The 24,276-nt window shown below is 66.0% G+C and overlaps 2 protein-coding genes across 4 annotated transcripts; both read left to right on the top strand.

The window, feature by feature from the left end:
- Positions 1 to 1,232: 1,232 nt before the first annotated feature.
- Positions 1,233 to 18,724, top strand: CIC (capicua transcriptional repressor). Its single transcript, XM_069777820.1, is given in 23 exon segments — positions 1,233 to 1,384; positions 7,582 to 7,731; positions 7,838 to 8,042; positions 8,156 to 8,279; positions 9,067 to 9,249; positions 10,089 to 10,254; positions 10,341 to 10,522; positions 10,616 to 10,814; positions 10,914 to 11,011; positions 11,832 to 12,088; positions 12,090 to 12,441; positions 12,443 to 12,601; positions 12,603 to 12,741; positions 12,843 to 12,991; positions 13,071 to 13,210; positions 13,212 to 13,348; positions 13,790 to 14,044; positions 14,468 to 14,826; positions 14,909 to 15,153; positions 16,493 to 16,644; positions 16,759 to 16,890; positions 17,406 to 17,537; positions 18,343 to 18,724. Coding segments are annotated over 23 exon segments (4,236 nt in total). The 5' UTR covers positions 1,233 to 1,326; the 3' UTR covers positions 18,606 to 18,724.
- Positions 18,725 to 19,676: 952 nt separating this feature from the next.
- RPS19 (ribosomal protein S19) lies at positions 19,677 to 23,796 on the top strand. 3 transcript variants are annotated; one of them, XM_069777818.1, is made up of 6 exons: positions 19,677 to 19,757; positions 19,866 to 19,936; positions 21,397 to 21,497; positions 21,592 to 21,775; positions 23,562 to 23,616; positions 23,742 to 23,796. In XM_069777818.1, exons 2-6 carry the CDS (start codon positions 19,866 to 19,868, stop codon positions 23,766 to 23,768), a joined length of 438 nt encoding a protein of 145 aa, XP_069633919.1. In that variant the 5' UTR covers positions 19,677 to 19,757; the 3' UTR covers positions 23,769 to 23,796. The 3 variants fall into 3 exon arrangements, with proteins under 3 accessions (XP_069633919.1, XP_069633918.1, XP_069633920.1); XM_069777817.1 differs by having other exon boundaries at positions 19,678 to 19,749; positions 19,864 to 19,936; XM_069777819.1 differs by having other exon boundaries at positions 19,734 to 19,752; positions 19,864 to 19,936.
- Positions 23,797 to 24,276: the final 480 nt, after the last annotated feature.

Below are 24,276 nucleotides of genomic sequence, written 5' to 3'. Positions count from 1 at the left end.
AGCCGTGCCAGAGCGAGGTCGGAGGCGTGCGATGGAGTGAGGTCAGAGCCGTGTCAGAGTGAGGTCAGAGCCGTGCGACGGAGTGAGGTCAGAGCGAGGTTACAGGTGTGTTTGTCACAGTGAGGTCAGAGTTGTGCGACAGTGAGGTCAGAGCCATGTCAGAGCGAGGTCAGAGCGAGGTCAGAGGCGTGTCGGAGCGAGGTCAGAGTGAGGTTACAGGTGTGCCGGAGTGAGGTCAGAGTCATGTCAGGCTGAGGTCAGAGCTACGTCAGAGCCGTGCGACAGTGAGGTCAGAGGCATGTCGGAGTGAGGTCAGAGCCGTGCCAGAGTGAGGTCAGAGTTGTGCGACAGAGTGAGGTCAGAGCTATGTTGGAGTGAGGTCAGAGCCGTGAGGGAATGAGGTCAGAGCCATGCCAGAATGAGGTCAGAACAGTGTACAGAGTGAGGTCAGAGCTGTGTTGGAGCTGTGTCAGGGTGAGGTCAGAGTGAGGTTACAGGCGTGTCGGAGTGAGGTCAGAGCCGTGTACAGAGTGAGGTCAGAGCTATGTCAGAGGCGTGTCAGAGTGAGGTCACAGCTACATCAGAGCTGTGCGACAGTGAGGTCGGAACCACGTCAGAGCGAGGTCAGAGCTGCGTCACAGTGAGGTCACAGCCGTGGCGGAGTGAGCTCAGAGCTGAGCCGTGTGCCAGCGAGGTCAGAGTGAGGTCACAGCCGCGGTGGTACGGTACGGGGGGGGGTCGGAGCCGCGTCGCCAGGCCCGTCGCGACATCGTGCCTGTCGTCGTGACGTCCCCCATCCCCCTACGGCCGCGTCACCGGCTTTCCCGGGCCCCCTGCGGCCGCGTCACGGCCCCTTTCGCCTCGGCCGCCGTGACGTCACGCTTGCGTCACGGGCGGCGTCACCGCACCCACCCGCCGCCTCGCTCCGCGGCGGCGGGGGGGCGTGGCCTCGCTGGGGCGTGGCCCGGCGAGGGCGGGGCGGAGGAGGCGTGGCCCGCGTCGGGGAAGGAAGGGGGGGGGAAGAGAGAGGAAAGGGGGGCGTGGAAGCGCCCCGCAATTTGCATACGGGCGGGCGCCGGCCAATGGGCGTCGGCGGGCGGCGCCTGCGCGGCGCCCTGGGGGGGGGCAGGAGGAGGAGGAGGAGGGGGGGGAAGGGGGGGGCGGCCGCCCTTTGCTGGCGCGCGGCGGGCGCGGGCGGAGGCCCCGGCCCCGGTTCGGTTCCCCCCGGTTCCTCCTTCCCCCCCCCGGTCCCTTCCCCGGTAAATCCCCCCCCCCTTCCGTAACCCTCCCCTCTCCTTCCTCCTCCTGAATCCCCCGGGTCCCGCCATGTCCTCCACCGCCCTCCCCCCCGCCACGGCCCCGCGGAGAGGCCTCGGCATGTTCGGTCAGTGCGGGGTGAGGGGTGTGTGTGTGGGGGGGGGGGGTCGGGGAGGGGATGGAGGGGTTTGGGGGGGGTCGGGGAGGGGATTTGTGAAGGGATGTTGGGGGCCGTGAGGGGATTTGAGGGGTTGGGGGGGGTCTGTGAGGCGATGGGAGGGTCTGTGAGTGGATTTGTGAGGGGATGTTGGGGTCTGTGAGGGGTTTGGGGGGGTCCCTGAGGAGATTTGAGGGGTTGTGAGGGGATTCGTGAGGGGATGTTGGGGTCTCTGAGGGGTTTGGGGGGGTCTGTGAGGGGATTTGAGGGGTTTGTGAGGGTCCGTGAGGCGATGGGAGGGTCTGTGAGTGGATTTGTGAGGAGATGTTGGGGTCTGTGAGGGGATTCGAGGGGTTTGGGGGGGTCTGTGAGGGGATGGCGGGGTTGTGAGGGGATTTGTGAGGAGATGTTGGGATTTGTGAGGGGATGTTGGCGTCTGTGAGGGGTTTGGGGGGATCCGTGAGGGGATTTGAGGGGTTTGGGGGTGTCTGTGAGGCAATGGGGGGGTCTCTGAGTGGATTTGTGAGGGGATGTTGGGGGCCGTGAGGGGATTTGAAGGGTTTGGGGGGATTTGTGAGGGGACGTTGGGGTCCGTGAGGGGTTTGAGAGGTTGTGAGGGAATTTGTGAGGGGATGTTGGGGTCTCTGACGGGTTTGGGGGGGGGGGTCTGTGAGGGGATGGCGGGGTTGTGAGGGGATTTGTGAGGGGAAGTTGGGGTTTGGGGGGGTCCGTGAGGAGATCTGAGGGGTTTGGGGGGGTCTGTGAGGGGATGGAGAGATTGTGAGTGGATTTGTGAGGGGATGTTGGGGTCTCTGAGGGGTTTGGGGGGATCCGTGAGGAGATTTGAGGGGTTGTGAGGGGATTTGTGAGGGGATGGGGGTGATTTGTGAGCAGTTTGGGTGGTCCGCGAGTGGATTTGTGAGGAGATGTTGGGGTCTCTGAGAGGTTTGGCGGGGTCTCTGAGGGGATGTTGGGGTCTGTGAAGGGTTTGGGGGGATCCGTGAGGGGATTTGAGGGGTTCGGGGGGGTCTGTGAGGGGATGGAGGGGTTGTGAGGGGATTTGTGAGGAGATGTTGGGATTTGTGAGGGGATGTTGGCGTCTGTGAGGGGTTTGGGGGGATCCCTGAGGGGATTTGGGGGGTTTGGAGGGTCTGTGAGTGGATTTGTGAGGGGATGTTGGGGTCTCTGAGGAGTTTGGGGGGATTTGTGAGGGGATGTTGGGGGCCATGAGGGGATTTGAGGGGTTCGGGGGGGTCTGTGAGGGGATGGAGGGGTTGTGAGGGGATTTGTGAGGGGGTGTGGGGGTCTGTGAGGGGTTTTGGGGGATCCGTGAGGGGATTTGAGGGGTTTGGGGGGGGTGTCTGTGAGGCAATGGGGGGGTCTGTGAGTGGATTTGTGAGGGGATGTTGGGGTCTGTGAGGGGTTTGGGGGGATCCGTGAGGAGATTTGAGGGGTTGTGAGGGGATTTGTGAGGGGATGTTGGGGTCTTTGAGGGGTTTGGGGGGGTCTGTGAGGCAACGGGGGGGTCTGTGAGCAGATTTGTGAGGAGATGTTGGGGTCTGTGAAGGGATGGGGGGGTCTGTGAGGGGTTTGGGGGATCCGTGAGGGGATTTGAGGGGTTTGGGGGTGACTGTGAGGGCTTGGGGGTATTTACGAGGGGTTTGGGCCGTCCGCGAGTGGATTTGTGAGGGGATGTTGGGGTCTGTGAGGGGTTTGGGGGGATTTGTGAGGGGATGTTGGGGGCCGTGAGGGGATTTGAGGGGTTGTGAGGGGATTTGTGAGGGGATGTTGGGGTCCGTGAGGGGTTTGGGGGTGTCTGCGAGGGGATTTGAAGGGTTTCGGCGGGTCTGTGAGGCAACGGGGGTGTCTGCGAGGGGATTTGAAGGGTTTGGGGGGGTCTGTGAGTGGATTTGTGAGGAAATGTTGGGGTCTCTGAGGGGTTTGGGGGGATCCGTGAGGAGAGTTGAGGGGTTGTGAGGGGATTTGTGAGGGGATGTTGGGGTCCGTGAGGGGATTTGAGGGGTTTGGGGGGGTCTGTGAGGCAACGGGGGGGTCTGCGAGGGGATTTGAAGGGTTTGGGGGGGTCTGTGAGTGGATTTGTGAGGAAATGTTGGGGTCTCTGAGGGGTTTGGGGGGATCCGTGAGGAGAGTTGAGGGGTTTTGGGTCTGTGAGGGGATGGGGGGGTTGTGAGGGGATTTGTGAGGGGATGTTGGGGTCTCTGAGGTGTTTGGGGGGGTCTGTGAGGAGATTTGAGGGCTTTGGGGGGGTCTGTGAGGGGATGTTATGGTCTGTGAGGGGATGGGGGGGTTTGTGAGGGGTTTGGGGGGTCTGCGTGTGGATTTGTGAGGAGATATTGGGGTCTCTGAGGGGTTTGGGGGAGTCTGTGAGGGGATGGGGGGTCTCTGAGGGGATTTGGGGGGTTGTGAGAGGATTTGTGAGGGGATGTTGGGGTCTGTGAGGGGGTTTGGGGGGTTGTGAGGGGATTTGTGAGGGGTTTGGGTGGTCCACGAGGGGATTTGGGGGGATCCCAGACACCGGGGTCCTCCTGGGGGTGGGGATTTATCAGAGGATTTGGGGGGGGGGGTGTCTGTGAGGGGTTTTGGGGTGTTCTGAGGGGATATGGGAGGGGATTTGGGGGGTGTCCAGACGCCTGGGTCCCCCTGGGGGGTTGTTGGGGTCTGTGAGGGGTTTGGGGGGGTCGGTGAGGGGATGGGGGTCCCGGACACCCGGGTTCCCTCCGGGTTGTGAGGGGACTTGGGTGCCGGGGTTCCCCCGCAGGGGTCTGTGAGGGGATGGGGGAGGTTCGAGGGGGGATTTGGGGGGGTCTGTGGGAAGATTTGGGGGAGGGGGGGGAGCCCAGATGCCTGGGTCTCCCCGGGGGTGTGAGGAGATGCGGGGGGGGGGGTTTGAGGAGATTTGGGGGGGAGGTTGGGGGCGGGGACACCTGGGTGTCATCCCCATCCCCCCCCCAAGTTGTGAGGGTTGTTGGTGGGGGGGTGAGGGGGCCTGGACCCCCAAGTCCCTTGGGGGGGGGGGCGGAACCAGGCGTCCGGGTCCCCTTGGGGCTTTGGCGGGGGGGGGGGAGCCGCTGTGAGTGGCTGTAGGGGGGGTGATGTGGGGGTCCCGGACACCTGGGTCCCCCCGGGGACCGTGGGGCGTGGCTGGGCGTGGCCGTGCCTCAGTTTCCCCTTGGGACCCCCCTCCTCCCTGGCCAACCCCCCCCCCACACTCCGACCTCCGCACGCCATGGGGCGTCCGGAGTGGAGGAAACCGTGAAACCGACGCTTCCCGGCAAAGCCGACCGCGGCACCCGGAGCCGGCACCGCCCCGGGGCGTTCGCACACGCGTGTGCCCTCGCCGGGGGCACGGCTGCTGCGTGGCGCAGGCGTGCGGGGACGCTCACGGCGGGTCACGCGGCCACGGGACACGCGCGTGGGGATGTCGCGCGTTATACGCGTGTCGCGGCTGCGGGAGACGCGCGTGGGGATGCTCGCAGTGTCGCGTGGCCACGGGACACGCGTGTAGGGACGCTCCGTGTTGCACGCGCGTGTGGTACGGTGCTCGCGGCGTGGCGCACGGCTGCCGGGCGCGCGCGGGGATGCTCCGTCTCGCACGCGTGTGTTGTGATGCTCGGGGCGTGTCACGTGGCCACGGGACACGCATGTAGGGATGCTCCGTGTCGCACATGTGTAGGGGCGCTCGGGGCGTGTCGCGCAGCCCTGGGACACGCGTGTAGGGAGGGTCTTTGTGTGTTCCATGCGTGTAGCGATGCTTCTTTGGCGTTACACAGTGTTAGGATGCGTGTGCGACGATGGCTTACGTGTCGCACGCACGTAGCGATGCTTCTGGTGTGCGGGACACGTGCATAGCAACACACATGTGTTGCACACGTGTCAGGATGCTCCTGGGGCGGCGCGTAGTTCTAGGGGATGCGTGTAACGACGGCTCGCGTGTTGCACACCTGTAGGGATGCTCCTGGTGCGCGGCACGGCCCTGGCACACGCGTGTAATGATGCTTCATGCGTTACATGCATGTCACGGTGTTTTGTGGTGCGTTATGTAGTTTGAAGGCACGCGTGTAACGATGGTTCTCGTGTTGCACGTGTGTCGTGCTGCTCCTGGCGCGTTACATGCTTGCAAGAGTAATTACGGTTCGTGTGTTACATACGTGTAATGGCACGCACGGTGTACAACACACCCCAGGGCACACGTGTAACGGTGGTTCACACGTTACACACATGTAGTAATGTTGTCGCATGTTGTGTAGTTGTAAAACAGACGTGTAAAGGCGGCTTACGTGTTACATGCGTGTAGTGACTCTCAGACCGTGTTAGAGCTTGAAAACACACACACGTGATGATTATTTGTCGCACACGCATAATGATGCTGCTGCCGTGTCACACAGCCCCAGAACACACGTGCAATGACGTTTCACGTATTACGTGCGTGTAATGACACTCCTGGTGTGTCGCACAGCACCAGGACACGTGTATAATGACGTTTCACGTGTCACATGGATGTAAGGATGCTCCTGACGTGTTGCACAGCCCCAGGACACTCCTGTAACGATGTTTCACGTGTCACATACACATAACGGTGCTCCTGGCGTGTCGCACAGCCCTAGGACAGGCGTGTAACGATGCTTCACGTGTTACACACACATAATGATGCTCCTGGTGTGTTGCACAGCCCCAGGACATGCGTGTTATGATGCTTCGTGTGTCACGCACACGTAACGATGGTCTTGGCTTGTCGTACAGCCCCAGGACGCGCTCTTAACGATGCTTCGCGTGTCACACCCATGTACCTGTTCCTGGTGTGTAACACGGCACTGTGACACGTGTGTAGTTATGTTTTACATGTTACACGCGTGTTAGTGATGCTCCTGACGTTACATATTTCTAGAACAGGCATGCAGTGATGTTTCACGGCTTACACACGTGTAGTGGTGGTCAGGGTGTGCAGCACGCCCCGCGACACGCGTGTAATGATGCTTCATGTGCCACACATGTGTAATGATGCTCCTGGCATGCAAAACGTCTCTAGCACATATGTGCGTAACGATCCTTTTTACATCATGCATGTCTAGCAATGCTGCTGGCGTGTTACGTGGTTTTGACAGGTGTGTTACATGATCCTGACACGTGTAGTGGTGGTTCATGCTTCACACGCATGTCACGATGCTCAGGGCACACAGCCCAGCCCTGTGACACACGTGTAGCGATGCCTGGCGTTACAGACGCGTAGGGATGGGTTACTCCTTGCACAGGCACGTAGTTACACACGTGTAGCGGAGCTCAGGGCGTATGACACGGCTCTGATGCGTGTGGCGACGGCTCACACGTTTGACACAGCATGCGGGGCTGTTACGCAGGTTTAGGACACGGCTCTGACACGCGTGTGTGCAGCTGTTATATGGGTTTAGGACACGGCTCTGACACGCGTGTGTGCAGCTGTTATATGGGTTTAGGACACGGCTCTGACACGCGTGTGTGCAGCTGTTACACGGGTTTAGGACACGGCTCTGACACGCGTGTGTGCAGCTGTTATATGGGTTTAGGACACGGCTCTGACACGCGTGTGTGCAGCTGTTACACGGGTTTAGGACACGGCTCTGACACGCGTGTGTGCAGCTGTTACTTGGGCTTAGGACACGGCTCTGACACGCGTGTGTGCAGCTGTTACCTGGGTTTAGGACACGGCTCTGACACGCGTGTGTGCAGCTGTTACATGGGTTTAGGACACGGCTCTGACACGCGTGTGTGCAGCTGTTATATGGGTTTAGGACACGGCTCTGACACGCGTGTGTGCAGCTGTTATATGGGTTTAGGACACGGCTCTGACACGCGTATGTGCACCCGTTATGCGGGCTTAGGACACGGCTCTGACACACGCGTGTGCCGCTGTTACGCAGGTTTAGGACACGGCTCTGACACGCGTGTGTGCAGCTGTTATATGGGTTTAGGACACGGCTCTGACACGCGCGTGCCGCTGTTACGCGGGTTTAGGACGCGCTAACGACTCTTCCCGCGCCCCGCCTGCCCCACGCACGTCGCGCCACGCGTGTGTGACGGCGCCGGGTGTCTGGGGGGGGTCCGGGGGTCGCGCCCCCGTGTTCCCCCCGCCGCGTGTCACCGCGTGCGTCCCCCCCCGTGTCTCCCCGCAGTGTGGACCAACGTGGAGCCCCGCTCGGTGGCCGTCTTCCCCTGGCACTCCCTCGTCCCCTTCCTGGCCCCCAGCCAGCCCGACGCCTCCCCCCAGCCCCCCCAGGGCCACCAGCCCGTCAATCACCCCCCCGCCGCCAATCAGAGCAAAGGTACGACCCGCCCACGCGTGGTGGGGGCCCCCAATATTTATATGGGGGGGGACACACACACACACGACGCCTTATCTCGCCCACTGCCCCCGTTATCATCCGGCAGAGCCCCCCGAATCGGCGGCCGTCGCCCCCGAGCTGGCGGGGGGGCCGGAACCGGGGCGTTGCGGGGGAGCGACGCGCCCTCCCAGCCCCCCCCCCGCCGCTCCCCCCGCGCCCCCCGTCACCAGCGTGGCCCCCCCCGGACCCGAAGAAGAACCCCCGGGTCCCCCCCGGCTGGACAGCGAGACCGAGAGCGACCACGATGACGCGTGAGTCCGGGGGGGGGGGGCTGGTTGGTTTTTTTGGGGGGGGGGGGGGGGTGTTTCTCACCTCGCCGCCCCCCTCACTGATTTTTTTTGGGGTGTTTTTCCCCCCCCCTCAGGTTCCTGTCGATCGTGGCCCCCGAACTGCCGCTGCCGCTGGGCCCGGGGAAGCGTCGGACGCAGTCGCTGAGCGCCCTGCCCAAGGAGCGGGAGGGGGACAAGGAGGGGCGCAGCCCCAGCAAGGTAAGGGGGGGGTCCCAGGGGGGTCACGTGATACGCACCCACCCCCCCGTGGGGACAGAGACCCCCCCCGTGGGGACACGGACCCCCCCCCACAGAGGTGGCTTGTCCCCCTGTAGTGGGAGTGACTCCCCCCCCACACATGGTACAGCCCTGCCTTTTTAGGGTGGGGGGGTGTGGTGAGCAGAAAGAGGCGGGGTTACACGGAAGGGGTGTGGCCAGGCCCCGCCCCTGGGTACAGGGGGGAGAAGCAGTGTGTTGTGGGGGGGGCGTGGCTATGGAGAGGATATGGCTCCGCCCGGGGGGGTGTGGCCTTACCCTGACCCCACCCCCAGCGTGCTGGCCTTACCCTGACCTTTGTGTGGGGTTCCCTTTGGCCACGCCCCTACCATTGGCTCCTCCCTCTCCTTTTGGGGGCGTGGCTACTTTTGGGGGGCATGGTTACTCCTTAGGGGCGTGGCTACTCCTGGGGGTGTGACTTGCTCCATGGGGGCGTGGCCACCGCTGGCACCACCCCCAGCCTTTTGCCTCCCCTCACCCCTCTAAGGGCTGTGCCACCCCCCTCCCCTCGGCTCCGCCCCCCAAGGGGCGTTGCAACCGCTTGGCCCCTCCCACCGGGCCGTGCCCACACCCCTCCGGAGGGGTGTGACCAGCGCCAGTCCCGCCCCCGCGGCGGTTGTTTCCCCGCCCCCCAAGGGCCCCACCAGCCCCTTCCCCTTGCAGGGGGGCGGGGTGTGTCTGGGCGTGTCCCTTTCTGACCCCGCCCCCTGCCCCTCCCTCCCCCCCGCAGCGGGAGAAGGACCACATTCGGCGCCCCATGAACGCCTTCATGATCTTCAGCAAGCGGCACCGGGCGCTGGTGCACCAGCGTCACCCCAACCAGGACAACCGCACCGTCAGCAAGATCCTGGGCGAGTGGTGGTACGCCCTGGGGCCCCGCGAGAAGCAGAAGTACCACGACCTCGCCTTCCAGGTGCGCGGACGGGGGGGACGGGGGGGGATTTGGGGATCCCGGGGGGGTCCTGAGGGGGATTTGGGGGGAGATCCAGGGGTTTGAGGGGATCCTGAGGGGAACTTGCGGGGGATTTGGGGATCCTGGGGGGGGATCTGAGGGGGATTTGGGCATCCTGAGGGGGATTCAGGGATCCTGGGGGGGATTTGGGGGGGGATTGAGGGGTTCGGGGGGATCCTGAGGGGGATTTGGGGCTGCTGGGGGGGTCCTGAGGGGGATCTGGGGGGAGATCCAGGGGTTTGAGGGGATCCTGAGGGGAACTTGTGGGGCATTTGGGGATCCTGGGGGGGATCTGAGGGGGATTTGGGCATCCTGAGGGGGATTTGGGGATCCTGGGGGGGATCTGAGGGGGATTTGGGCATCCTGAGGGGGATTTGGGGGGGATTTGGGGGGGGATTGAGGGGTTCGGGGGGATCCTGAGGGGGATTTGGGGCTCCCAGGGGGGTCCTGAGCAGGATTTGGGGGGGAGATCCAGGGGTTTGAGGGGATCCTGAGGGGAACTTGTGGGGGATTTGGGCATCCTGGGGGGATCTGGGGGGGGATCAAGGGGTTTGGGGGGATCCTGAGGGGGATTTGGGGCTCCCGGGGGGGTCCTGAGGGGGTTAGGAAGGGGTTTGGGGGGCTCCTGGGGGGGAGTTGGAAGGGGATTGAGGGGCTTGGGGGCACCTGGGGGGCTGCAGAGCGGGATTTGGAGGGTGGGGGGGTCGCGGGGGGTTCCCGGGGGGGGTCTGGGGGCTGCCATGGGGGTGGGGTGCAATGGGGGCGGCTGGGGGGGGGCGCTGACCCCCTTGCCCCCCCAGGTGAAGGAGGCGCACTTCAAGGCCCACCCCGACTGGAAATGGTGCAACAAGGACCGCAAGAAATCCAGCTCGGAGGGGGGCCGCGGCCCGGGGGGGGCCGGGGGGGGCCCCAAGGAACCCCGCGAGCGCAGCGCCTCCGAGAGCGGCCCCCCCGCCCCCCCGCCAGGTCAGACACCCCCCAAAAAAACCCCCAAACCCCCCAAAATCCCCTCACAGACCCCACTGACTCTTTTTCTGCCCCCCCCCCGCCAGGTGCCGCCGACCCCCCCGGCCTCCCTGAAGGCAAAACGGGGCCGGGGGTCCCCGGGGAACGGGGGGGGCCGGCGGGGGGGGGCGCGCAGCACCCCCGCCCTCGCGCCTTCTCCCACAGCGGGGTGCAGGGGCTGGAGGGGGGGGGCGACGCCCACGGCCACGCCCTGCACGAGCTCAGCCAGGTACGGGGGGGGGTCACAGGGTGGGGGGGGGGCACACATGGGGGGTCCCACCGCCTTGACACCCTCTTTATTTTTATCTCCCCCCCCCCCCAGATGTGCTCGGGGCAGCCCCCCTACGGCGGCGCCAAAGCGGGGGGGCCCTACGCGCCCCCCGCCCCCCGGCCGCCCCCCCCGCCGCCCCCCCCCGCCGCCGCCCGCCCCCCCCGCCCGCAGCGGGCGGCCAGCGAGGAGATGACGAGCGACGAGGAGCGGATGGTCATCTGCGAGGAGGAGGGCGACGATGACGTCATCGGTGAGGTCACGGCGCGCGCCTGGGGGGCTCCCCCCCCCCCCAAAAAACCCACGTGTGTCTGGGGGTGCCCCTCACCCCGATGTCGCCCCCCCCCCCCAGCGGACGACGGGTTCCCCCCCCCGACCGACATCGACCTCAAGTGCAAGGAGCGGGTGAGCGACAGCGACTCCGACGGCTCCTCGGGGGACGAGAGCAAGGTGGGGGGCACTGGGGGGTACTGGGAGGTACTGGGGGGCTCTGGGGGCTGGGCTGGGGGCTTGGGGGGAGTTGGGGGGCTGGGCTGGGGGGTGCTGGGGGGTACTGGGAGGTACTGGGGGGTACTGGGGGCTGGGTTGGGGGTTTGGGGGGCACTGGGGGACTGGGTTGGGGGTTACTGGGGGGCTATGGGGCTGAGCTAGGGGGTACTGGGGGATACTGGGGGGCTCTGGGGGCTGGGGGGAGTTGGGGGGCTGGGCTGGGGGGTACTGGGAGGTACTGGGGGGTACTGGGTGCTTGGGGGGAATTGTGGGGCTGGGTTGGGGGGGAATGGGGGTACTGGGGGATACTGGGGGGCTCTGGGGGCTGGGTTGGGGGCTTAGACGGAGTTGGGGGGCTGGGCTGGGGGGTGCTGGGGGGTACTGGGGGGTACTGGGGGCTGGGTTGGGGGTTTGGGGGGCACTGGGGGACTGGGTTGGGGGTTACTGGGGGGGTACTGGGGAGCACTGGGGGCTACGGGGGGCTGGGTTGTGGGTTACTGGGGGGTACTGGGGCTCAGTTGGGGGGCACTGGGTGGGATACTGGGGAGCACTGGGTGCTATGGGGGCTGGGTTGAGGGTTACTGGGGTGTACTGGGGGGCACTGGGGGTTATGGGGGCCAGGTTGGGGGTTACTGGGGGGCCATGGGGGCTGTGGGGCTGGGCTGGGGGCACTGGGGGATCCTGGGGGGCTGTGGGGGTCTGTGGGGCCGGACCATGTGGCCGCGGGGGGGTTCTGGGGGTGCCGCCCCCCGACACCCCTCTTCCCCCCCCCCCCCCCCAGACGTTCCCCCGGAAGCTGTTCCCGCCGGCGCTGCCCCCCCGCCCCCCCCCCGGAGCTGGAGCCCCCTCCCCCCGAGGCGCCCCCCAACCCCCCGCCCCCCCCTTACAAGGGGGCGGCCCCCCCCGCCCCCCACCCCCCAAAACGCTTCGAGGCGGCGGCCCCCCCCGCCCCCCTCCCGCCGCAAACGGGCCGACAGTGCCGGCGGGGGGGGGGCCAACGAGGCGCCGGGGGGGGCACCACCCCCAGCCCCAGTGGGAGGGGGCTCCGGGGGGGGGGTCGCCCCGCTCCGGCCCGGCGTCGTCCCCCCCCCCGAGAGCAAAGCGGGGCCGGGGGGGGGGGGAGCGCAAACCCCAACACCCCCCCGGGCCGGCCTCGGGGGGGGCGGCGGGGGCGGGGGGGGCGGCGGCGGGGGGAGGGGTGGTGGCCAACCTGGTCCTGGGGGGCTGCGGCGGGGGGGGGGGCGGTGGCGGCGGGAGGAGGGGGCGGGGGGGGCGGGGGGCCGGGGCCCCCCCCCTCCGTGGCCCTTCTGCCCCCCCCGGTGCAGTTTATCGCCCAGCCCCACGGCGCGGCGGGGGGGGGCACCGGTGGTGGGGGGGGGGGCGGCGGCGGCGGCGGGCCCCAACGGCCCCCTCCCCCTCGGCATCCTCCAGCCGCCCCCCCCCGCCAAGGGGGGGGCCATCACGCAGGTGCAGTACATCCTGCCCACCCTCCCCCACGGCCTGCCCCTGCCGCACCCCAAGGCGGGGGGGCCCACCGCCCCGCCCACCGCCGCCGCCGCCCCCCCCGGACCCCCCCCCCGCCGCCGCCGCCCCCCCCGCCGCCGCCGCCGGCCTCCACTTCGCGCTGCCCCCCAACAACGGCAAAGTGCTGGCGGCCCCCGGCCCCCCCCCCGGCTCCTGCACCCCCAAAGGTAAGGGCGGGGCAAGGTGGGGCGGGGTCCCACGCCACGGGGTGTGGCTGGGGCGTGTGTGTGTGTCCCCCCCACTCACTGCTGACCCCCCCCCCCTCCAGCCCAGGCATCGTCCCCGGGGCAGGCGCCGGGCCCCCCCCTCCTGCCTGGGAAGGTGTTGGTGCCCGTGGCCCCGCCTGGCCCCGCCCGCGCCCCGCCCGGCCCCGCCCTGCCGCCTTTCGCCCACAGCGCGGCCCCGCCCTCCGGCAAGGTACGTACCCCCCTCCCCACCCCGATTACACCCCCCCCCCCAAAATCCCCCCTTTAACGCCTCCCCCCCCCCCCCCCAGATCATCCAGCTGAGCCCGGTGCCGGTCGTTCCCCCCGGCAGCCCTGGGGGGGGCGCGGGGGGGGCGCCGGGGCAGCCCCCCAAAGTGCTGCTCCCCTCCTCCGCCCGCATCGCCTACGTGGCGCCGGGGCCCCCCCTGCACCCCGCCCCTCCCCCCGCCACCGCCGCCCCCCCCGCGCCCCCCCCCGCCCGCCGCCGCCTACGTGCAGCCGCCCGTCGCCCTCGGCTTCACCGCCATCGGCCCGGGGGGGTCGGCCATCGTCCAGCCCCTCCTGCCCGGTAACAGGGGGGGGGAGTTTGGGGGTCTCGGGGGGGTCCTGGGGGGGTGGTTGGGGGTCCCAGGAGAGTATTTGGGGGTCTGGGAGGGGTCCTGGGGGGGTATTTGGGGGTCTTTTGGGGTTGTGGGGGGGCAGTTGACAGTCCCAGGAGGCTATTTGGGGGTCTGGGGGGGGTATTTGGGGGTCTTGGGGGATACATGGGGGTCTGAGGGGGTACGTGGCGGTCCTGGGGGGGGTACTCGGGGGTCCCGGGGCATTTGGGGGCCCCAGGGGGGTACATGGGGGTCCTGGGGGCTATTTTGGGGCCACGGGGGGGGCGGTTGGGGGTCCTAGAGGGCTATTTGGGGGTCGTGGGTGGTACGTGGGGCCCGGGGGGGGGCAGTTGGGGGTCCCGGGGGGGTATTTGGGGTCCGGGGGTCTCAGTCCCACTTGCCCCCCCCAGGGCAGAGCTCGCTGCTGGCCCCGGGCCCGGTGGGCGTGTCCCCGCTGCCCCCCCCCCAGCTGCCCCCGGCCTCGGGGGGTCCCGTCATTGCCGCCATCTACCCGGGGCCCTCCGGCTCCGCCCCCGGCTCCGCCCCCACCCCCGGATTGGTCTACAGCGTGGCGGGTGCCGCCCCCCCGCCTCCCACTGCCGCTGCCCCCCCGGCCCCTCCCATCCTGCCCAAGGGAGGCCCCGCCCCTGCCCAGGGTGCCCCAGGTATGGTGAGGGTGGGGGCGGAGCTACGGCCGCGATGGGCGGGGCTTGGATGGGAGGGGCGGGGCTAAGCAGGGGAAGGGGCTGGGAGAGGTGGGTGGCTGGTGGGGGTGGGGCTAAGGTGAGTGGGAGGAGCTAATGGACAGGGGTGGGGCTAAAGCAGTGGGGTGAAGGCAGCAAGGTTAAGGGCAGGTGTGAAGGTGAGTGGGAGGGGCTGGGGGTGGGGCCACGGAGGGGGCGGGGCTAAGACCGGGGGCGTGTCCTCTGGGAGGGGGCGGGGCTTTGGCGGGTGGGAAGTGCCGAGGGCAGGGAATGACGCTGCTGGGGGGGGTGGGTGTCTCTGTGCTGTGCATGCAAACGAGGGGGCGTGGCTCCAGAGGCGCGGCCCCGCCCCCAGCACCCCCCCACCCCCTCTTTTTTTCCCAGCCCCCCTGAGCTTCCCCCCGGCGCCGGCGCGGCCGCCCCGCCCGCCCCCGAAGCCCCCCCAGAAGGTGAAGGCCGCCATCGCCAGCATCCCTGTCGGCTGCTACGAGGGGCCGCCCCCCCCGCGGCCCCCCCCGGAGCCCCCCCGCCCCCCGCCGGAGCCCGCCCCTCCCCCCCCTTCCTCCTCCTCCTCCTCCTCCTCCTCTTCCTCCCCCCCTCTCCCTCCCCCCGCCGGCGACTGGGACGCCGCCGCCGCCCCTCCCCCCCCGCCCTCGGCCCCCCCCTCCCCCCCCAGCGCCGAGGCCTGGAGCCAGCGGGACCCCGGCGAGGAGCCGCCCCCCAGCCCCGCCCCCGCCGAGACGGTGAGTCGGCCGCTCCCCCCGCCCCACCCACCTCCCAATTAACCCCCGTCTTAATTAACATAATTCTTTTCCCCCCCCCCAGGCCGCCAAGTTCCCCGAGTGGCGAGCGCCGCCCCCCGAGAGCCGCCCGGACCCCCCCGCCCCTCCCCCCGCCGGCCCTTCCTCCTCCTCCTCCTCCCCCCCAGCCCCCCCCGAGGGCCCCCCCCGCGCCGCCGCCCCTCCCCCGCCGGCCCCGCCCCCCACCGAGGAGCGCAAGGAGGGGGGGGCGGGGAAGAAAGTGAAAGTGCGGCCGCCCCCCCTCAAGAAAACCTTCGACTCGGTTGACAAGTGAGTGGGGGGGGTGGGGTCATTGAGCTGGGGGTGTGGTCACGGTTTGGGGTGGGGTCACAGCAGGGGCGGGGCTGGGGGTCAGTGGGTGGGGCCAGAGTCAGGGAGCTGGGGTTGAGGTTTGGGGGCGGGGCTATGGGGCTGGGGGCAGGGCTAGGGTGCTGGGGGCAGCCTCAGGGGGTGGAGCTATGGGGCTGGGGGTGGGGTCAAGGTTTGGGGGTGGGGCTATGGGGCTGGCTCAGACTCCCCCCTTGGATCACAGGACTGTGGGCGGGGCTATGGGGCCCATCTCAGGCTCCCCCCTTGGGTCAGATGGCTGTGGGCGTGGCTATCATACTGTGGGCGTGGCTACGGGGCTGTGGGCGGGGCTATGGGGCTGTGGGCAGGGCTGGGGCCCAGCTCAGGCTCCCCCATTGGGTCAGATGCTTGTGGGCGGGGCTATCACACTGTGGGCGTGGCTACAGGGCTGTGGGTGGGGCTATGGGTCCATCTCAGGCTCCCCCCTTGGGTCAGGTGCTTGTGGGTGGGGCTATCATACTGTGGGCGTGGCTACGGGACTGTGGGCGGGGCTATGGGTTCATCTCAGGCTCCCCCCATGGGTCTGATGGCTGTGGGTGGGGCTATGGGGCTGTGGGCAGGGCTGGGGCCCAGCTCAGGCTCCCCCATTGGGTCAGATGCTTGTGGGCGGGGCTATCACACTGTGGGCGTGGCTACAGGGCTGTGGGTGGGGCTATGGGTCCATCTCAGGCTCCCCCCTTGGGTCAGATGGCTGTGGGCGTGGCCTCGGGGCTGTGGGCAGGGCTATCATACTGTGGGCGTGGCTACGGGGCTGTGGGCGGGGCTATGGGTTCATCTCAGGCTCCCCCCATGGGTCTGATGGCTGTGGGTGGGGCTATGGGGCTGTGGGCAGGGCTGGGGCCCAGCTCAGGCTCCCCCATTGGGTCAGATGCTTGTGGGCGGGGCTATCACACTGTGGGCGTGGCTACGGGGCTGTGGGTGGGGCTATGGGTCCATCTCAGGCTCCCCCCTTGGGTCAGGTGCTTGTGGGTGGGGCTATCATACTGTGGGCGTGGCTACAGGGCTGTGGGTGGGGCTATGGGTCCAGCTCAGGCTCCCCCCTTGGGTCTGATGCCTGTAGGCGGGGCTATGGGACTGGGGGCGGGGCTGGGGCCCAGCTCAGGCTCCCCCCTTGGGTCAGATGGCTGTGGGTGGGGCTATGTGGCTGTGGGCGGGGCTCTGGGTCCATCTCAGGCTCCCCCCTTGGGGCGGCGGGCTCTGGGCGGGGCCGTGGATCTGTGGGCGGGGCCGTGGGTGGGGCTGACCCCGCCCCCCGCGGCAGGGTGCTGTCGGAGGTGGATTTCGAGGAGCGCTTCGCCGAGCTGCCCGAGTTCCGGCCGGAGGAGGTGCTCCCCTCCCCCACCCTGCAGGCGCTGGCCACCTCCCCCCGCGCCATCCTGGGCAGCTACCGCAAGAAGCGCAAGAACTCCACCGGTGAGGGGGGGGCCTGGGGGGTGAGGGGGCGCTGGGGGGGTCCCCCCGATTCGACCCACCCCCCCCAAAAAACCTCTCATCGTCCGTCTGTCCCCCCCCCCCCCCCCCGGGCAGAGCTGGAGCCGTCGGCCGAGGACCCGGCGTCGCCCAAGCGGAAGCTGCGCCGACGCTCCAGCTGCGGCTCCGAGCCCAACACCCCAAAAAGCGCCAAGTGCGAGGGGGACATCTTCACCTTCGACCGGCCCGGTCAGTGCGGGGGGCAGCACCCCGAAATGGGGGGGGGGGGACCCCGAGACTGGGGGGGGGACCCCGAGACCGGGAGGGAGACCCCGATACTGGGGGGAGACCCCGATATGGGGGGGGACCCCGATACTGGGGGGGAGACCCCGATACCGGGGGGGAGGACCCTGATACCGGGAGGGAGACCCCGATACTGGGAGGGGGACCCCAGTGTGGGGAGGGGCGGGGAGGGGCAGGGCTGGGGGTGACCACACTAGGAGGGAAGGAGATTTTGGGGTGGGGGTTATGGGGCAGCCCCACGGGGGGGGGGGGGGAAACCTGCCCCATTTTTGGGGGGGACACCCCCCCGTTTTGGGGCCAACACCCCATTTTGGGAGGGGATCCACCCCCTTTTAGGGGGGGACTCCCAGCTTTGGGGATGCCCTGCTCAACCGGGGGGGGGTGGGGCACCTCTGCTGCGTGCCCCTCCCCCCCCCATCCTTGGGGTGCCCCCCTGACCCCCCCCCTTGCCACACCCGCAGGGGGGGAGGGGGAGGACGTGCTGGGGGAGCTGGAGTACGACAAGGTGCCCTTCTCCTCCCTGCGCCGCACCCTCGACCAGCGCCGCGCCCTCGTCATGCAGCTCTTCCAGGAGCACGGCTTCTTCCCCTCCGGTTCGTCAACAGACCCAAAAAAGCCCCCGCTGTCCCCAAAACGGCCCCCGCTGTCCCCAGCGTCCCTCCAACGGGCCCGAAGGGGCCCCAAAATGGCCCCGGTTGTCCCCAATGTCCCTCAAACGGCCCCAAAATGGGCCCAAAGGGACACAGCTGTCCCCTGCTTGTCCCTTATGTCCCTCAAGTGGCCCCAAAACAGGCCCAAAGGGACCCCAAAATGGCCCCAGCTGTCCCCAATGGCCCCAAAATGGGCCCAAAGGGACCCAGCTGTCCCCACTGGTCCCTGATGTCCCTCAAATGTCCCTCAAATGGCCCCAAAACGACCCCAAAACGGCCCCAGCTGTCCCCAATGTCCCTTAAATGGGCCCAAAGGGACCCCAAAATGGCCCCAGCTGTCCCCAATGGCCCTCAAACAGCCCCCAAAAGACCCCAAAACGGCCCCAGCTGTCCCCAATGGCCCTCAAACGGCCCCCAAAAGACCCCAAAATGGCCCCAGCTGTCCCCAATGGCCCTCAAACGGCCCCCAAAAGACCCCAAAACAGCCCCAGCTGTCCCCAATGGCCCTCAAACGGCCCCCAAAGACCCCAAAATGGCCCCAGCTGTCCCCAATGGCCCTTAAATGGGCCCAAAGGGACCCCAAAACGGCCCCAGCTGTCCCCAATGTCCCTCAAACAGCCCCAAAACGGCCCCGGCTGTCCCTAATCGCCCCCAACGGCCCCCAAAACGGCCCCGTGTGTCCCCGGTCGCCCGCGCCGTCCCCCCAAACGCCCCCCCTCGCTGACCGTCCCCTCTCGCCTTCCCCCAGCCCAGGCGACGGCCGCCTTCCAGGCCCGCTTCGCCGACATCTTCCCCACCAAGGTTTGCCTCCAGCTCAAGATCCGCGAGGTCCGCCAGAAGATCATGCAGGCGGCCACGCCCCCCGAGCAGGCCCCGCCCGCCGACCCGCCCGACGCCCCGCCCACCGACACCAACAGCGCCGCCTCCGCCACCGCCCCCCCGCCCGCCGACTCCGCCCCCGCCGCCGAAGCCCCGCCCTCTTCGCCCGCCGCGGGGGGCGGCGCCCGCTGAGAGCATTCCAGGCCCCGCCCCCCCTCCCCGCCCGTCGCCGTGGAGGGGGGGGCGGGGCCCGGGGAAGGGAGGTCACGTGACCGAGTTCTTTTAATAACGGTAAATCTTTGGAGACCCGGCGCCGCCCTCGCCTCTGTCACCGCCCACGGGAGGGAGGGGAAGGGAGGGGAGCGGCGCTGCCATTGGCTGGCGGGAGTTGGGGGCGGGGCCGGGATCACGCGGGACACGCCCCCCGCCGGTGGGACCAAGCGGTGGAGACTCACGGGGGGGGACCGGGACCGGGACCGGGACCAGGACCGGGACGGGACGGGGGGGGGGGGCCCTAAATCCAACCTGCCGCCAGCGCCGCCTGCCCTCGACCGGCTCCCGAGGGGGAATGAGCCGCAAAATGGCCGCCGCGCCGGTGGAGGAGGAGAACTCGGAGGATTCGGCCAATGGGAGCGCGGGGCTTCGCCGGCCCGGCCAATCCCGGAGGGGCTTTGCGCACGGCACGCGTGCCCGTCGCGGGTTTGCGCACGGCGCGCACGCACCCCCGCGGTGGTGGTGACCGGGCGTTTTGCGCACGGCCCTGGCGGCGCGAGGGGAAGGTGCGGCGGGAGCGCGGCCAGACCCCCGAAAAGCGCCGAATTAACCCCAAAAGGCGCCGCAGGGAACCCGAAGCTGCCCGGGGCGCGGCCGCCTGCTCGGCACGCCGCCGTCTTTGCCCTCCGGCCAATCCGGGCGCGCCTTTCAGCCGCCGTCGAGGCGGGGAGCCAATGGGCGGCGGCCTTACATCCAGCGCGTGAGGGAGTGGGCGCGGGCGCTTCCCGCCCTTTCCGGCGGCGCGGGTGGGCGGAGCCTAAGCGCGCCGGACCACACCATTGTCACCAAAAAAGCGGGGGGGGGGGGGGGGGGGGAGGGAAACAGACGCCGCAAGCTCCCAGCACGCCCCGCGGCTGAGGGAGGGGCGAGCCGCGCCGCGCCGCTCCGCCCCTCCCGTCGCCACCACGCGCACACGCTCTGCCCGCCCATTGGGCGGCACGTAAACCTCGCGTCCGCCGATTGGCCGGCGCCGTCTCGCGAGAGGAAGGTCCCCGCTCTTTCCCTCGGTCGGCCCCAGGCTCCGCCTCTTCCGGTCGGGCCGTGTGAGGAGGCAGCAGCAGCGGCGGCGAGGTCGGGACGGGGCGAACCGGGAACGGGCCGGGATGGGGGGGCCTGGGGGGGCCGACCCGGTACCGGTAACCGATAACCGGGGACTGAGGCGGCGGCTCTTCCCGGCAGATGCCCGGTGTGACGGTGAAGGACGTGAACCAGCAGGAGTTCGTGCGGGCGTTGGCCGCCTTCCTCAAGAAGTGAGGCGGCGGCGTTACCGGGGGGGGGGATTAACGGGGTTTTTGGGGGTTAACGGGGGTTTGTTGGGGGTTTGGGGGGGGTACCGGGCGGTTTTCGGGGTTAACGGGGATTTGGGGGGGGTTACTGGGCTTTTTCGGGGGGTTAACGGGGGTTTATTGGGGGTTTGGGGGGGTTACCGGGCGTTTTTCGGCGTTTATTGGGGGTTTGGGGGGGTTACCGGGCGGTTTTCGGGGTTAACGGGGATTTGGGGGGGGGGTTACTGGGCTTTTTTGGGGGGTTAACGGGGGTTTATTGGGGGTTTGGGGGGGTTACCGGCCTTTTTTCGGGGTTTATTGGGGGTTTGGGGAGGTTACCGGGCGTTTATTGGGGGTTTGGGGGGGTTACCGGGCATTTTTCGGGGTTTATTGGGGGTTTGGGGGGGGTTACCGGGCTTTTTTCGGGGTTAACGGGGGTTTGAGGAGGGTTACTGGGTTTTTTTCGGGATTAACGGGGGTTTTGGGGGGTTAAGGGGGGTTTATTGGGGGCTTTGGAGGGGTTACTGGGCCTTTTTCGGAGTTAACGGGGGTTTAATTGGGGGTTTGGGGGGGTTACCGGGCTTTTTTTGGGGTTTTTAGGGGGTTACCGGGGGTTTGGGGAGGGTTACCGGGCTTCTTTCGGGATTAACGCGGTTTTTGGGGGGTTAACGGCGATTTATTGGGGTTTTGGGGAGGGTTAACGGGGGTTTTGGGGGGGTTACTGGGCTTTTTTCGGGGTTAACGGGGGCTTATTGGGGGTTTTGGGGGGCTTACCGGGGGGTGTTGGGGGGTTATCGGGCGTTTTTGGGGGTTAATGGGGGGTTTTGGGGGGTTACCGGGCTCTTTTTGGGGTTACGGGGCGGTTTTGGGGGTGACCGGGAGTTTTTCGGGGTGACCCGTGGTTGTTTTGGGCCATAGCGGGTTTTTTTCAGCGTTACGGGACGTTTTTCGTGGTTACGGGGATTTTTTTTCTGAGGAGGGGATACCGGAGCATTTTTGGGGCCATACCGGCTTTTTTTTCCGAGCTATCTTAGGGTTACAGGGCATTTTTCAGAATTATGGTGGGTTTTGGGGAGGGGAGAGAATGTTACCGGGACTTTTTTGGGGGCATATCATTTTTTTTCCACGGTTACGGGAAACGCTTTGACATTCCATTATTTTTTTTTTCAAGCTAACGCAGTTTTACTTCCAGACTTCCCGTTTCATTTTCCTTTTTTTTTGGGGGGGGGGGGGGGGGTCCCTGTTTTTTTTGTTTTTTTTTTTTTAATTTTTTAATCCCCGGGGGGTCAGCTCGCTTCCCCGTGCTGTCTCCTCCTTCCCCCCTCTCCGACCCCAGACCCATTTCCCCTCTCTCTCCGGCCCAGTTCTCATTCCCCACGGTTGGGTGGGGGGTCTCTCTATACATTTTATATTTTTTTTTCCCCGGTGTGTCCCCCCCCGCCCAGGTCGGGAAAGCTGAAAGTTCCCGAGTGGGCGGACACGGTGAAACTGGCCAAGCACAAGGAGCTGGCGCCGTATGACGAGAACTGGTTCTACACGCGGGCGGGTGAGTCCCGGGGGAGGACGGCGGGGGGGTCCGCACCGGCGCAGACCCCCCCCACATCCCCAATTTTCGGGGGTTTTTTTTGTGTTCCTCACAGCCTCCACCGCCCGGCACCTCTACCTGCGGGGGGGCGCGGGGGTGGGCTCCATGGCCAAGGTGTACGGGGGGCGGCAGCGGCGCGGCGTGCGGCCCAGCCACTTCAGCCGCGGCTCCGGCAGCGTGGCCCGGCGCGTGCTGCAGGCGCTCGAGGGGCTCAAGATGGTCGAGAAGGACCAGGACGGGTACGTGACGCGCGCGCACCCCAAATTCCCCGCTTTTCAACCCGATTTGTGCCTCCGGAGGCGCAGCTTCCGGACGGGACGTCCCCTTTCCCCGCTGTGAGCCCCAAACTCGCCCTTGTAGGCTCAGTTTCCCCCATTGGAAGCCTCGATTTCTCCCCTTTTGAGCCCAAGTTTTGGGGTTTTGCCCCCTTTGAGCCCCAATTTTCTCTTTATAGACTCATTTTCCCCCCTGGTAACCCCCAAAAAGAAGCCAATATGCCCCCAAAAATGCTCTGGTAACCCCCAAAAACCCCAGTATGGCCCAAAACAACCACCAGTCACCCTGAAAAACTCCCCTTTATAGGCTCAGTTTCCCCCATTGGAAGCCTCGATTTCTCCCCTTTTGAGCCCAAGTTTTGGGGTTTTGCCCCCTTTGAGCCCCAATTTTCTCTTTATAGACTCATTTTCCCCCCTGGTAACCCCCAAAAAGAAGCCAATATGCCCCCAAAAATGCTCTGGTAACCCCCAAAAACCCCAGTATGGCCCAAAACAACCACCAGTCACCCTGAAAAACTCCCCTTTATAGGCTCAGTTTCCCCCATTGGAAGCCTCGATTTCTCCCCTTTTGAGCCCAAGTTTTGGGGTTTTGCCCCCTTTGAGCCCCAATTTTCTCTTTATAGACTCATTTTCCCCCCTGGTAACCCCCAAAAAGAAGCCAATATGCCCCCAAAAATGCTCTGGTAACCCCCAAAAACCCCAGTATGGCCCAAAACAACCACCAGTCACCCTGAAAAACTCCCCTTTATAGGCTCAGTTTCCCCCCATTGGAAGCCCTGATTTCTCCCCTTTTGAGCCCAAGTTTTAGGTTTTAGCCCCAGTTTTCCTCACTCCTGAGCCCCAGCTTTGCCCCTTTTGAGCCCAAATTTTCTCTTTATAGGCTCATTTTTCCACCCGGTAACACCCAAAAAGAAGCCAATATGCCCCAAAAAATGTTCCGGTAACCCTGAAAAACACCTCATAACCCCCAAAAACAAACCGATATGCCCCCCAAAATGCTCTGGTAACCCCCCCCCCCAAAATGCCCCGTAACCCCTAAAAAACCCCAGTATGGCCCAAAAAACTCCCCATCACCCCAAAACCACCCTGTAACCCCCCAAAACCCATTAGAAGCCTCAATTTCCCCCCTTTTGAGCCCCCAGTTTGGTTTTGAGCCCCAATTTCCCCTTTATAGGCTCACTTTTCACCCTATTAGAACCCTCAATTTCTTCTCTTTTGAGCCTAAATTTTGTGTTTCAGCCCCAATTTTCCCCATTTTAGCTCCAATTCCCACTTTATCACCGTAGTTTCCCCCCTTGGGCCCCAGTTTCCCCAGTTACAAGCCCCAAGTTCCCCATTACAGCCCCAGTTTTCCCCCCTTTCGAGCCCCAATTTTCTCTTTCAGCCCCAATTTCCCCCCTTCTAGTTCCCCCCCCATTAGAAGCCCAAACTTTCACTTTTTTTGCCCCAATTTCCCCCCTTCTAGTTCCCCCCCATTAGAAGCCCAAACTTTCACTTTTTTTGCCCCAATTTCCCCCTTTTCAGCCCAAACTGCCCCCCACTTTAGCTTCCCCCATCAGAAGCCCTCATGTTTGCTGTTTTAGCCCCAATTCCCATTTTGTAGCCCCAGTTTTCCCCCATTAGCCCCAATTTCCCCCATTAAAAGCCTCGATTCCCCCCCTTTTGAGCCCCAATTTGTTTTTCAGCCCCCGTTTTCCCCTTTTAGCCCCAATTTCCCCCCTTTTTCTAACGCCCCCCTCTCCCCCCGCAGCGGGCGCAAGCTGACCCCCCAGGGGCAGCGGGACCTGGACAGGATCGCCGGGCAGGTGCGTTTTGGGGCCGTTTAAAGGGTTTTTCGCATTTTGGGGAGGGGGGATTGAAGGTTTTTAATGGTTTTTGGAGTGTTTCTCTGGTGTAATGGCCCTCCCTGCCTCCTCTCCCCCCCCCCCAGGTGGCCGCCGCCAGCAAGAAGCACTGAGGAGCTGGAATAAAAGAGCCCCCCCTGAGCGGCTGGTGTGGTCTTTGTGAGGGAACGGCCCCAAAATGCGGGGAAATGACCCCAAAATATTACGGGGGGGATCCCCAAATGGGAGGGAGCTGACCCAAAATGGTGGGGTGGGATCCCAAAATGGGGGGAAGTGGCCCCAAAATACAAGGGGGGGGGGATCCCCAGATAGCGGGAAATGGCCCTAAAGTATATTGGGGGGGAGGGGAGGATCCCAAAATGGTGGGAAAGTGCCCCAAAATATCAAGGGAGGGATCTTAAAATGGTGGTGGCAAACACCCTGGTAGAAAGGGTAGAAGAACACCCCAAAATACACAGGGAGGGGAATCCCAAAATAGCAGGAAAGTGCCCCAGAATATACCTGGGAATCCCAAAAGAGTGGGAAAGTGCCCCATAATATTAAGGGGGGGACCCCAAAATGGTAGGAAAAACCACCCCATAATATTGGGGGGAATCCTAAAATAGGGGGAAGTGCCCCAAA

The sequence above is a fragment of the Haliaeetus albicilla genome, unplaced genomic scaffold (genome assembly GCF_947461875.1).
Source record: "Haliaeetus albicilla unplaced genomic scaffold, bHalAlb1.1 scaffold_151, whole genome shotgun sequence".
In the NCBI taxonomy this organism is placed as follows: Eukaryota; Metazoa; Chordata; class Aves; order Accipitriformes; family Accipitridae; genus Haliaeetus; species Haliaeetus albicilla.
The sequence above is the reverse complement of the archived record's forward strand: the minus strand, read 5'-3'. Positions and strand labels throughout refer to the sequence as shown.